Source organism: Haliotis cracherodii, unplaced genomic scaffold, assembly GCF_022045235.1.
Source record: "Haliotis cracherodii isolate W230 unplaced genomic scaffold, xgHalCrac1.p SCAF_9, whole genome shotgun sequence".
Taxonomy (NCBI): domain Eukaryota; kingdom Metazoa; phylum Mollusca; class Gastropoda; order Lepetellida; family Haliotidae; genus Haliotis; species Haliotis cracherodii.
The window spans coordinates 38760514-38773006 of NW_027266343.1; the positions used below are offsets into that span (position 1 = coordinate 38760514).

The following is a 12493-nucleotide window of genomic DNA, read 5'->3' on the forward strand; positions in this document are numbered from 1 at the left end:
TCAACATCTTCATCGCACATGTACTGTTAAGGCCAGACTTTTTTTAAACTTGGTTTATGAATCCATTGAAAATAAGAAATTGATTTTTTTAATAAATATTTAATACATTAAAAGCAGTGGGCTTTTATTCTGCCCTAAATAAGAAAAATGTTAAAATAACTCATTTACTGTTGCTATCGATATAAATTAAGTATTTACAGGTGAAATACTATAATTAAAACCTGTTGAAAATGTATCTTAAAAACTACAACAAATTGTGATGAATTGTGACAGATCTGTGTCTATAAAAGAAGGGAAGTAACTCTAAACTTGATTTTCCCCTATTCCCCGCTTTTTTATTCGACAACTCATTTTGTAGGTGTCACTGTCTGGATGGGTTTGAGGGGGAGAGGTGCGAGACCAACATCGATGACTGTGTCACCCACTCCTGCACCAACAACGCCACCTGCGTGGATGAGATTCAGTCGTACTCCTGCCACTGTGCACCAGGATATATGGGTAAAACTCCACCCTTGATCACATGGTGGGGTGCTGTGTAGGGAGGGGATAGTTCAGTTATATCATGGCTGAGTGTGGGAGGAAAGTCGACTAACAGGATCGGGTGGTCTGTCGCTGTATCTCGATTGCGTGGATCGATGCTCATGATGTCAATCACTGGATTGTCTGGTCCTGGTTTGATTATTTACAGGCCGCCGTCATATAGCTGGAATATTGCTGAGTGTAGCATTAAACAAACAAATATGTACATAAACAACAAACAAACAAAACAAGTGACACAGGTCATGGATGATGACCACTTTTTGAGAACACAAATTGTGCTGAGCCAAACTGACAAGCCAAGTGACATAATACCCAGAGGGGAGGATCAGGGATTCAAACCCTATTAATAAGTTAATATGATAGACGTTGAAGAACTTCATCACATAACACAGAGGAAACACCTCCTCCTAGACTTTGAGATACTTCCTCCAGCTATTACCTGAGAAGATCTGGGTTGGAATTGTTCTAGAGCAACTCATGCGTGTTGTAAGAGGCGACTAACAGGACCGGGTGGTCAGGTTCGCTGACTTGGTTGAAGCATGTCATTGATCCAAATTGCGTGGATCGATGCTCATGATGTCAATCACTGGATTTTCTGGTCCAGTCTCGATTATTTACAGACCACCGTCATATAGCTGGAATAATGCTGAGTTCGGTTTAAAACAACAAACCAACCAACCAACCTTGCTTGCCAAAGATCTGTATGAATGAGGATTGCCTACATTCAGGCTCGTTGTGTCTTCACTGATTGTTTGTTGGCCCACTCACAACTGTTTCCAGGTCACACTAATAGCTGGAACATTTCTATCTGTGGCATAAGAAATCTTCACTCATCCCGTGTTGCATGTATTCATGTGTCCTGTGTTCCAGGCAAGCGGTGTGAGACCAGGATCCCGTTCTGCAAGGCCGGGTTTAACTACTGCATGAACAGTGCCACTTGTGTCAGCACCGGCTCAGATTACAGGTACGTAGCTGTGTCACACAATGACATGAACTGGTGAGTGAGTATGGTTTAACGCCGATTTTAGCAATATTCCAGCAATTCACGGCGGAGGACACCAGAAATGGGCTTCACACATTATACCCATGTTGGGAATCGAACCCGCCAGGTCTTCGGCGTGATGAGCGAACGCTTTAACCGCTAGGCTACCGGACAACCCCTCAAAATTTGAATGCCAAGAACAGGTGATGTTCCAGGTGTATCATGTGCCCAAGAACGCTCTGTAAGCTATGCGGTATTGTAGCAGTCAGGGTTGAAGTTTAGGCTGTATTTTCTCATTTTAATAATAACAAACAAGAACTTTAATACTACAGAATGTCCGAGGTCTGCTAACTTTGCTTACTGTATTGGGGACGTCTCCGTGGTTTAGTGTCCGGCCAGAGAGCGGATGGTCCGGGGTTCGATCCCCGGCCGTGTCATACCAAAAGACGTTAAAAGATTATTCTTGTCATTACCCTGCTTGCCACTCTGCATGAAGGGGCTAAAACAAGGACTGGTCGGCTCAGAGTCAGTATACAGTGTCTGAGTTGGATATTCATGTCTGCAGCATGGTATCCCAAATTTCCCATATGTCATCTCCTGATGACTGTAGTTTTCTCAAGGGGCCCTGCCTTTCAGGTAGACCAAGATCTGTTTTAAAAAAATACCTTTGATTAAATTGTTTTATAAAATTCATGAGCTTTGTACCACATGGCCAGAGGTAACACTTTATTTTCGCACTAGGTGTGAATGTACCCCAGGATACCAAGGCAAGAACTGCTCCGAGAATGTCGACGATTGTAAGTCCCACGCCTGCCAGAACAGTGCCACGTGTTTGGACGGCTTAAACACTTACTCTTGCATGTGTGATCGTGGCTACTCCGGCAAACATTGCGAGATTGCACCTGTCCTCGCATTACCGTTACTACGACAACAAGCGTCCGGTGCCTGCCGGTTCCATGCTTGTCAAAACAACGGCATCTGCTATCAGCCCCCTGGCATGCAACAAGCTGATTATATGTGTAAATGCGCACCAGGTATACTAGCAATGCTTTTGTTGCTTGTTTAATGTCTATGTGTATCATGTCTCAATATGATAAGGAAATAAAAAAAAAATTAAATTTAAAAAAAAAAAAAAGCAACATAAAATCAATAAGAAAATTATCAGTTCGCTGATTCGAATGTTATATTTGTATTGATGGTTAAAAAATAATCCCTGTAATTATCACGGGATAAATTTCAAGGGAGATAACTCTGACTCTTTTGAAATCAGACACTATTTCCGTTAAGAATGGCAATTCCATTTAATTGTTGTTTGTCATGGAAACCATCATCTTTGGGATATATTAAAGAGAGAGAGAAATATTCTTTGAGACATGGTACGTGTACTGATGGGTGATCCTAACAAGCAGGTTTGAAGTGAGACATATATGTGAGAACTATTAATAATACTTTTCCACGTGAGCAGCTCTCAAAATTCATAAGCTTCAGTGCTTTACTGACATACCTAATCACATCAAGGAATAAATTTTCACTTCCGTGACTCAATTAATTTTTTGTCAAAAGCTTTTTTCAAAATTATTAAATATTGAGTCTGTTTAACTTTTTTTTATGTTAATTACTTCAAAGAAGTACAATTTTACGAAAGAAAACATCTTCTGCAAATCCATATTTCTGAAGCAGACTTAAAATCCCAGGTGCTTCAATTGATGATTATTGGGGTAGTTTCAAGTCCAACCTGTTTCATACCTGCTTGTTGTGCCCATCATTAATAATATATTTACTTTGTTTTAGCCTAGCGCTTCATAATGCTAAAGATTAATTTTCTTTACTTTTTCCCTAAAATTTCAATTTTCTTCTGTAGATAGACATCTTAAATAATAATTCCCCTTTTATCATAATTATCTGTGTTACCTAGCAACAGACTTATATGTAATACATAGTTCCTTGGCAAGCCCGTTGTCTACCCAGAGATATTTACCCTTCCTTGTATAATATGTGTTAATAGCAAACCCCTTTACATATCTCAATATTGTTTTGTATATTTACTTTATAGTCGTGCTTGAGTTAGATCCTACATCAAGTCTCCCCAGCTTTCACAATCCACCGTGTATAATACCATTTAAGTCTTTGTGTACTTGAGAATTTGCATTCACAGATGGAAGGATATTCGTGATGAAACATCAGCCAAAAATGTGATACTGCATTTAGATTATAAAGAGAAAAGAAAAAAAGGTTTATTAGACAAATAATCACATTGTAATATCTTTCATCATTCATAGATGAACAGCACAAAGATGCACATTACTAACCCATGTTGTACTGAACCCAATATTTGAAAAAGTCATAGATGGAGGGGAGACAACTCCTCTAGGAATAAGGTCCCTCAATGTTTTATGGCATGTTCAAGCATAGAATGAACTGCAAAACTGTCCACGCTGAAGAAGCATTTTACTGTCTCTTCTCTCAATTTCAATCTCTGAACTGCTCTGCTTTGTATCTGGTGCAATTATCAGGAAGATCTTTTCTTTTTTTTTATTCAAAACAGAAATAAAAAATCCTTCATTTATGGCGCTGCATTATGGGACAAAGAATTAGAAAATTTTGCAGATAACAGTGCAGTGTGTTATGTTTCAGGTTTTGATGGCAAAAAATGTGAGAAATTATCCAGTGTGTCTTTGAACGAAAAGGACTCCTATATTCAACTCCCACCAGTAGATTTCCAGAAGGGAGTCAACATCACCATCGTCTTCATCACCGACTCCAATCAGGGCATCATCATGTACGCCGGAGGGGAGCAACACGTTGGCGTGGAGGTGTTCCGTGGACACATACGTGTCAGTTACGATGTGGGTAACTATCCCGTGTCAACAATGTTTAGTTACGAGCGCGTGGCTGACGGCAAGCAGCATATCCTTGAGATGAACATTAAGCAGAAGAACTTCACCATGCAGATTGATCATTCAGGAGTGCCCCGAACGGTCATCAACGAGGGGCCAAAAGACTTCCTCAATGTCAAGGACGATCTGTTTTTGGGAGGTTTGCCAGCTAATGTCAACACTCGCGCCTTTAAGAAGTGGCATGTGAGAGATGGGACTAGTTTCAAAGGTAACAAATTAGTTTCGATCGATCTTAGTTTTTGGTTCATTCCATTTAGGAGATAAACCCTCTGTGTTTGGAAACTTAAACTTGTCTTATTTTTAATTTGGAACCAATCGCTTTAGCCCGAGGTTACAAATTGATACCTTCTTGCTTTTGAGAATACCGTATTTGACGTAATAAACGCCCAAGGCGCTCTCAAAATTAGAAATAGGGGGCTCTTATTAGAATATTATTATTAACAGAGTTGAAAGATAAATTTCGTGGTTTATGGTGACAGCCTGGAATGTTTATGTACGACAGATATATTTTTCCAGAATTTGAGTGCCCATAATTAAGGGTGCATATAACACACGAGTGTGTATTATACGCAAATAAATGTCCTGTGTACATATCTTTGCAAATGTCGCCTTGGGGGCTTATTAGTGCGGGGCACTTATTACGTCGAATATGGTACTTATATTCTTGCCAAGTTCAAAATAATGGTTCAAAACACATAGTATTTAGAAATGATTATTATGGAGGATCTGGTCTTACTGTTGAGTCGATACCTTCTTATTTTTAATTTGGAACCAATCGCTTTAGCTTGAGGTTGCAAATTGATACCTTCTTACTTTTGAGAATACTTATATTCTTGATAAGTTCAAAATATCAGTTCAAAACACATAGTTTTTATAAATGATTATTGTGGTGGATCTTGGATCCATCCATGACGAGTGGGCAGTGGCTAGTGGAGCATCTTTATCCAGTGATGCACAGCCCCAGGTCACAAATCAGGTGAAGTTAAGTAACGCCAGTCTCGGAGAGTAGTTGGATGGGTGACCGCGTTCTGCAGCTTGGCTCCTGAGAGTTTCTAGGGCTTCGGTCCTGCCCCACACTGAAGCACATGTAGCACATGTGGTGTCTCCTAAGGCATGTGACTTTTCTTTTAAATGTGCCTCTATTTACCCTGCATTGAATGGGTACTCGGTAGGATGTGGTGGTAATGTGGCTGTTCACCTTCAAGCGCCTTACAGGCAGCTTGGGTTGTATACTCCTCAGGAAGCTGAGACTGAAAATTGAGAGCATGTCGATCCATTGACCGGGGTAACAATAGTTTAGCTGAGCATCCACTTGGTGAATGGAATTTGGCGCATTATAAATGCACATATTATTTATTATTTTATCCACTGTGCAACTTGCACCCATGGGAAGAGGTTCCTGCTTAAAGGAAGTTGATAACGACTCTTCTCTCCTGCAGGCTGCCTGAGCCAAGTCTTCATCAACCGAAAGCAGCAGGACCTACTGTCGTCGCGCCACCGTCACCGCGTGACCCCGGGGTGCCAGTTTGACCCCTGCCAGAACCACATGTGTCAGCGTGGTAGGTGCAAGCCCAGGAAGAACAAATCAGGCTACAGGTGTAAATGCAGGCGGGGCTACTCGGGCACTTTCTGTGATAAAGGTAACAGCGATTGTTCACAGAGACAGTATCTTATATAATGTCCACACGAGCATGTGCATGTAGGTTAAGTCATTATCAAACACCCGCCGACCTCGGTATGGTTTCACACTTCACTATGGATTGATGGCATGAACTTAAAAAAGACATTTGCTGAATTAAGATCTCATTATTATCTCATTATTTTATTGCACTTGGTCATTAAACTTGCACATGCTTGCATGTTTGTCTGCGACTCCTTCTCACCTTCCATTGAAAGATCGGAAGACATGAATTTTTCTATGGATAACAACTTCTTTTTTGACTGTAACAACTTTTGAGGGCTACTTTTGAGAGGGGTAGCCTAGAGGTCAAAGTGTTTCGCCCGTCACGGCGAAGACCCGGGTTCGATTCCCCACATGGGAACAATGTGTTAAGCCCATTTCTGGTGTCCCCCGTCGTGATATTGATGGAATATTGCTAAAAGCGGCGTAAAACCATACTCACTCACTTTTGGGAAGTTGTTATCCATTGATAGTAAATGTTATCAAAGACTTCAAAAGAGCAGAATGTTGAAAAAGTATTATTCTACAACATGCAATCATCCCACTCTAGCTTTATAAGGACGGAAGAGAAGCAGGCTTTAGTTCATCTTCTCTTGCTACCCAAGAGAACGGAGAAATCTATCACTGCCTGATTTGTTCATTGATGTTGTGACCTTCACCTTATTGATGACTTCTGTTATGTTGTTTGTTATCTGTTCACTCATGATACATAACGGACCGTGAAGATCCTGGGAGAGAATAGGTCTTCAGCAACCATTCTTGCCACAACAGGCGACTGTGCTTGTCGTAAGAGGCAACTAACGGGATCAGGTGGTCAGACTCCCTGGCTTGGTTGATGCATGTCATCATATCCCAATTGTTTAGATTGATGCTTGTGATATCAATCACTGGATTGTCTTCCGTCATATAGTTGGAATGTTGCTGAGTGTGGTGTTAAACATTAAACTAAAACATGATTCATAATGCATCTACCTCAACCAACTGTTTCATGGGACTGGGAATCCATAGTGCCCTTTGCTTCTTGTGATTGAGTGAGTGAGTGAGTGAGTGCTGCTTATCACTGTAGTATAGGTATGTCTCAGTGTGTAATTCTTGTTGGAGCAGGTAAGCTTCTGGTTGATAGAATGGTAAAGACTTAGTTTGAGTATTGTCATGCTTTTGTAGCTCACCTGACAAAGTGAGCTTGTCATGGTATTGTCCATCATCTGTCCGTACAGTTATCAATCCATCCTTTTGCACTTTTACACTTTAGACTTCTCCTCTGAACTACTAGGTGTATGGAGCTGAAGTTTTGCATAATGAACCCAGCTTTGGTGTATCTATTTAGTCCTCACATAATTCTGATTCAATTTCAAAGATGGCTGCAGTGGCAGCCATATTGAAAATGTCATTTTTGCCCATTTCTTTGCGTAACCGTGTACATCCTAAATGGTATGCAGAATAACATAATATATCACTGAAAGTCAAGTCATGTTTTGTAATGTCATGGCCATAGCACTATTTTGTATCAAGCTATGACCTCTGACATCACCTCGAAACTACAAGGCCTAGGGAACTGATATTTTGTATGAATGACCCCAGGTATGGAATATTTTAGAACAGATCACAGATTTCAGTCCTATTTTAAACTTGATCACCAGTGATTTTTCATAACTCAGGTTAGCTACAGAGCCTTGTTGCTCTATTTGTGACGTCAGTTGAGTAATGCATAGCTTCAAGATGGTAATACCCATGATATCACACATGAAAACAGTAAATCCAGATTATGTTAGTCCGGCAACTTGGCCTAACAGGCAATCTATTTGGAAACATTCAGAACAACATTACATAATTTGTTTGTCTGGAAATTTGCTAACCTGAATGGTTTCTCTGGTAATGGTACTCTCTGGATTAAGGGATCGGTCATATATTATAGGGGTGGGTGGGTCAGACAGTGTCTAGGGGAGGGTCGTAAAAAATAATACACACAGTCGGGGAAGGTCTTGTGAAATAAATTTGAAAAAACATGGGGAGGATCATCCAAAATAATGACAAGCATTAGGGGAGTGTCATTATTTTCAGTACATTGTTGCATGAAACCCCACCCCCCACCCCTATAAATGATCATTCCCTAACAAGGCATCATTGGTCCTGCTCATGTCATGATTTTACCAAAAAATACTATGTAAGAGAAATTCCTTTTTGGTTGTGCATGTACAACAATGTTTAAATTTTACCAATGATTAAACCTTTGAAATAACATTTAATACTGACTTATCCTCTACAAGTTTACAATCAATCATTGTACTGGTGCTGAATACCAGGCAATCACTGATACGTATCAATCATTAATAACAGAACAGTTTCCTTCATCACAGAATTGTTACTGTTTACAGCTCCTTCCTGCACTGAGATCGTTTTCCGCGACATCTACATCGACCCCAAGACCAAGTGCAAGTCCCGCGCCAAGATAAAGTACCGTCGCTGTGAGGGCCGATGTGGAGACAACTCTTGCTGTAAACCGAAAAAGATCAAGACACGGAAAGTTCGACTGTTCTGCCCTGACAGCTCGACATATATCTACGAGCTTCCTGTCATCCGCCGCTGCCGCTGCAAGAAGTGCTGAAAGTAACTCTAGTGCCACATTTTGACGTTTAATGTACTCGAGAAAAGCATTGACCAGCCTGCTTGAAGGCAATTGGTCAGAAACCTTGTTAGATGTTTCTGATTGGACGATATACATGCTTTAACCAAAGAAAGGTTGTGAAGGGAAAAAGTTCACGGGATAAAACCAAGATGTGGTTATAAAATGGACAGCAATATCTGCCGGGAAGAGTTGTCTACCTTGTACAAAGTGCTTCTGTCTTAACCAACACCTGACAAGAAGCATCCGAAAACGGTGTACGTTTATTTTCTTAACGTGATGTAAATCTTCGTCAGGATGTTTTGTGACTTGTTCATCCTCAAATCATGGATATGTGTGATGGTGTGTCCGAACAATTTTATGACACAGAGTCACGTGACTTGGTCACGTGATCGTTGGCAACCATTTGAGGACAATCAACTCCCTTGAGGCGGCATTCAGATATCTGGAGATGCTTCGTATACCAAAATTACTTAGAATTGTTTTATATTAAACTTTAATGGTCTGATTGTGATAAATTTGTTTTCTTTTTCATAAACCTCGAGTCATTTACATATTTAGCTATTTATAACCCCCGTCACTATGGCAACCAACATGTAGCCCCATCCTATAATTGTGACGGCATGCCTCCCTCCGTTGACAATGTAGAAATGGCATTTCCTTGTAGAAGTCTTTCAAAGTAGGTTCTATTCATTTTGAACAATATATCACACAATTTAATAACAGTGTTTTGATAATGGTTTCTTAATCAGTGTTTTTAAAATATAAACAATGTTTTGTTGCAATTGTGTTTCAAATATCTTGTATTTAGATCTAAAACATCAGATTTTCACAAGAAGTTTATATCAATCATGTCTTTATTTTGATAATTAATAAACAATGCATAGTTTTTTTCTGAAACAAGCCTTTTTAAGGTATTTTCTACGCAAAAGACGACAGTTGGGATATATGCTCCAATGAGATTTAATGTCACCTCTTCCACTGCCAGCAAAACTTAATTTATTTGCTAACACAAATTGATATTTTCGATATCATAAAAATAATCTGTGGTGCTTGATAGTAAAATGAAATGTTTGTTGAAATATGATCTCAAATTTATACAATTATGGATATTCATCTCAAAATAAAATTCAAATAGATGGATATTTTACTTTGGATGGCAAAGAGTTTTTATATTTCGAATGATATTTTAATATCTCAAGCCACCATTTCTGATTACATTTTCAAAATTCAAATATGAACAAGGTTTCTTGATCATGTGAAGAATTCAGGGCAGAAGTACATATCAAGTATTGTCGCCGGCTCCATGTTATCTGTCACCATCATCACAGCTAAAATAGGATTTCATTCAACAGAAATAATATCACAATGGATACTTTTCTCAATGTAAAGTTTCGTAGTCACCTGCTGTTGTGTTTGCCAATTTTCTGTTGTTTATTTTTTAATGATTGTAAATTGTTATTGTAGTACAGTTTCAATATCGCTAACATTAATGTTACATATTTTGTACAAAATCAATAATTTATCTAAATATTTGACAAAAAACTTCTTGACACATGATAATGCAAATACCGTATTCGACGTAATAAGCGCCCATGGTATTATTTGCTAATATATTGGCTAGTGAACAATCCCGGTTAGCACCCTTTCCGATTTGATCAATGAACACAAGACTTATTTATTAGCGTGTAATACGCACTCGTTTGTTATATGCACCCTTAATTATGGGCAATTTAATTCTCGAAAATATATCTATCGTGTATAATACACACAGATTCTTCTTTTATATCATTTCAGGCTGTCAGCATAAACCACAAAATTTACAATCTTTCAACCTCGTTTTTAATCTCACCAAAATTATATTCTAATAAGAGCCCCCTATTTCTAATTTTGAGAGTGCCCTAGGCGCTTTTTGCGTCGAATACGGTATCATTAAATATTCTAAATTCCTGTTGATAATTGAAGTGACAATATCTTTCATAAATGAGTATACTATATTAATTTAATGAGGCTAGTTCTTGTTCTCAGGCTATTTTTACATATCATTGAAACAGTCCTAAAAAAAAAAAATATGTTCCTACTTTTAGACCCAAAATTGGAAATTCTGACACCCAGGAGCCCATTTAAAAATTGAAAGTGAATTTGAGAAAAGAAAACCGAAACAATTTGTCAAAAGTCTTTGCCTGAGAATGAGTGAATTCATCCCAGCATATTGGAAAGTTTGAGAATAAAGCTGCTCACATTTGAATGTAATATTGTGTGATTATTGTTTATCTCTTGCTATAATCCCCATGTCAGTAGGAGGTACAAGCATTATCACTGTAACAGGAAAACTAATTCAAGAGATATATATGTGTAACTTTTTGAGCTTGCTGAAGAGTTATCTCCCTTTAATGCATTTAAATCTCGCAAGTACTGTAAAATTCTCATACAAATGAAAAAAGGATGAATTACAAAGTGAAAATGACAGTCTTCATTATCATAGAATGGTGATATGTTAAAAGTGAATATACATGACACAGGAAGGGGAGATAACTCCATCAAGTCTCATTTTAATAAGTTGTTTTTTCTGTATTATATTTGTAAAGAAAATGTCATGTATATTGATACCATAACATGTATATTTTCCACAGCAGTGACTTAATTTGCTGCTTTTTGTTGTCATCTCATTTGTAGATTTTCTCAGAATATATTGGTCAGTATATTGTCCTCGCCGATGTCCACTGAACTTTCGATCCACTGTACAATAGACAGACATCTAGCCACTTAGAGTATTGTACGCAAACTTGGCATTTTCATCTCGTCACCTCCGACAAGTTCAAATTTGAGAATGAACAAAATCTTGATAATTCTGCAACCTGATAAAAATAGCTCTTCAATAATTTTTTGTTTTGAAATTTTTAATATACATGTATCAGAATCAAATAATGGTTCCCTTGGATCCATTTTTCTTCACGATAATTGACTATCCGTTTTGGGAATGCCATCATCAGTATATGAATCGATATCTCAATTAATAATGTTAACTTGAGTCATATTTGACCCTAAAATAATCAGCTCCAGAATAATTTGCCTTGTCACTTTGAAACTACCCAAATGGTTAACTAATTACAAAGGCTAGCCATATTCTACCTGCAAAGTTAACCTGGACAATGTGCTTAACATGTTGATTTAAGTCTCTCTGATGCATGAAGTGTGTACTGTTTCACACACCACCATTGTCAGAGTTGCTTTGTCTGGTGTTCTATTTGTGGTCAGTGTCCAAGAGGATCAAGTGTTGAACTAGATTTGAACTTGTTGGTGGAGGATCTGCTTCTCTAGATGCGTAAGTTGAACTCTGTTATTTATTTGTTGTTCTACCTCAGTGAAGATTGTGGGCACATCACTGAATATATGATAAAGATGGCGATTTCTCACCAATTGTCGTCCATATTTTCAAGTTTTAGTAGTACCAGACACGTTGCCATGGAAACCATATTGATCACATGACTGTATGTAAATGTAGACCTGAAGCAACGTGGAAGGGCTAAAAATAAAAAAATACAAACCCTTTAATGTCTTTGTGAATGTTTGCTGCGGTTCGAGCCTCGGAAAAGAACCCAAGGAGCCAAGTATGCATCCAGGTGTCTTAACATTGGTGGGCACAGGTGGCCCAGTCCTCTAAAACTAAAAAGTGTGCAGAGTTAATCCCAACTCACTCACTCACTTAACACTGTACAACATAGCTGTACTTTTATTTGAAAATCAGTTTAGAGCCTGAGTGAATGAGT

General features: G+C 38.5%; 1 protein-coding gene across 4 annotated transcripts in view; it reads left to right on the top strand.

Annotated features, from left to right (window-relative positions):
* The window catches only part of LOC139453409 (slit homolog 2 protein-like), a 181341-nt gene extending 169074 nt beyond the window's left edge, over positions 1-12267 (top strand). For 3 of the 4 annotated variants that reach the window (XM_071235093.1, XM_071235095.1, XM_071235094.1), the window contains 6 exons: positions 359-498; positions 1411-1504; positions 2264-2556; positions 4157-4627; positions 5859-6059; positions 8476-12267. In XM_071235093.1, the coding sequence (XP_071091194.1) occupies positions 359-498; positions 1411-1504; positions 2264-2556; positions 4157-4627; positions 5859-6059; positions 8476-8705 (1429 nt within the window). In that variant the 3' untranslated portion in view covers positions 8706-12267. The remainder of the gene's footprint in view (positions 1-358; positions 499-1410; positions 1505-2263; positions 2557-4156; positions 4628-5858; positions 6060-8475) is intronic. The other variant, XM_071235097.1, reaches the window with a different exon arrangement.
* Positions 12268-12493: the final 226 nt, after the last annotated feature.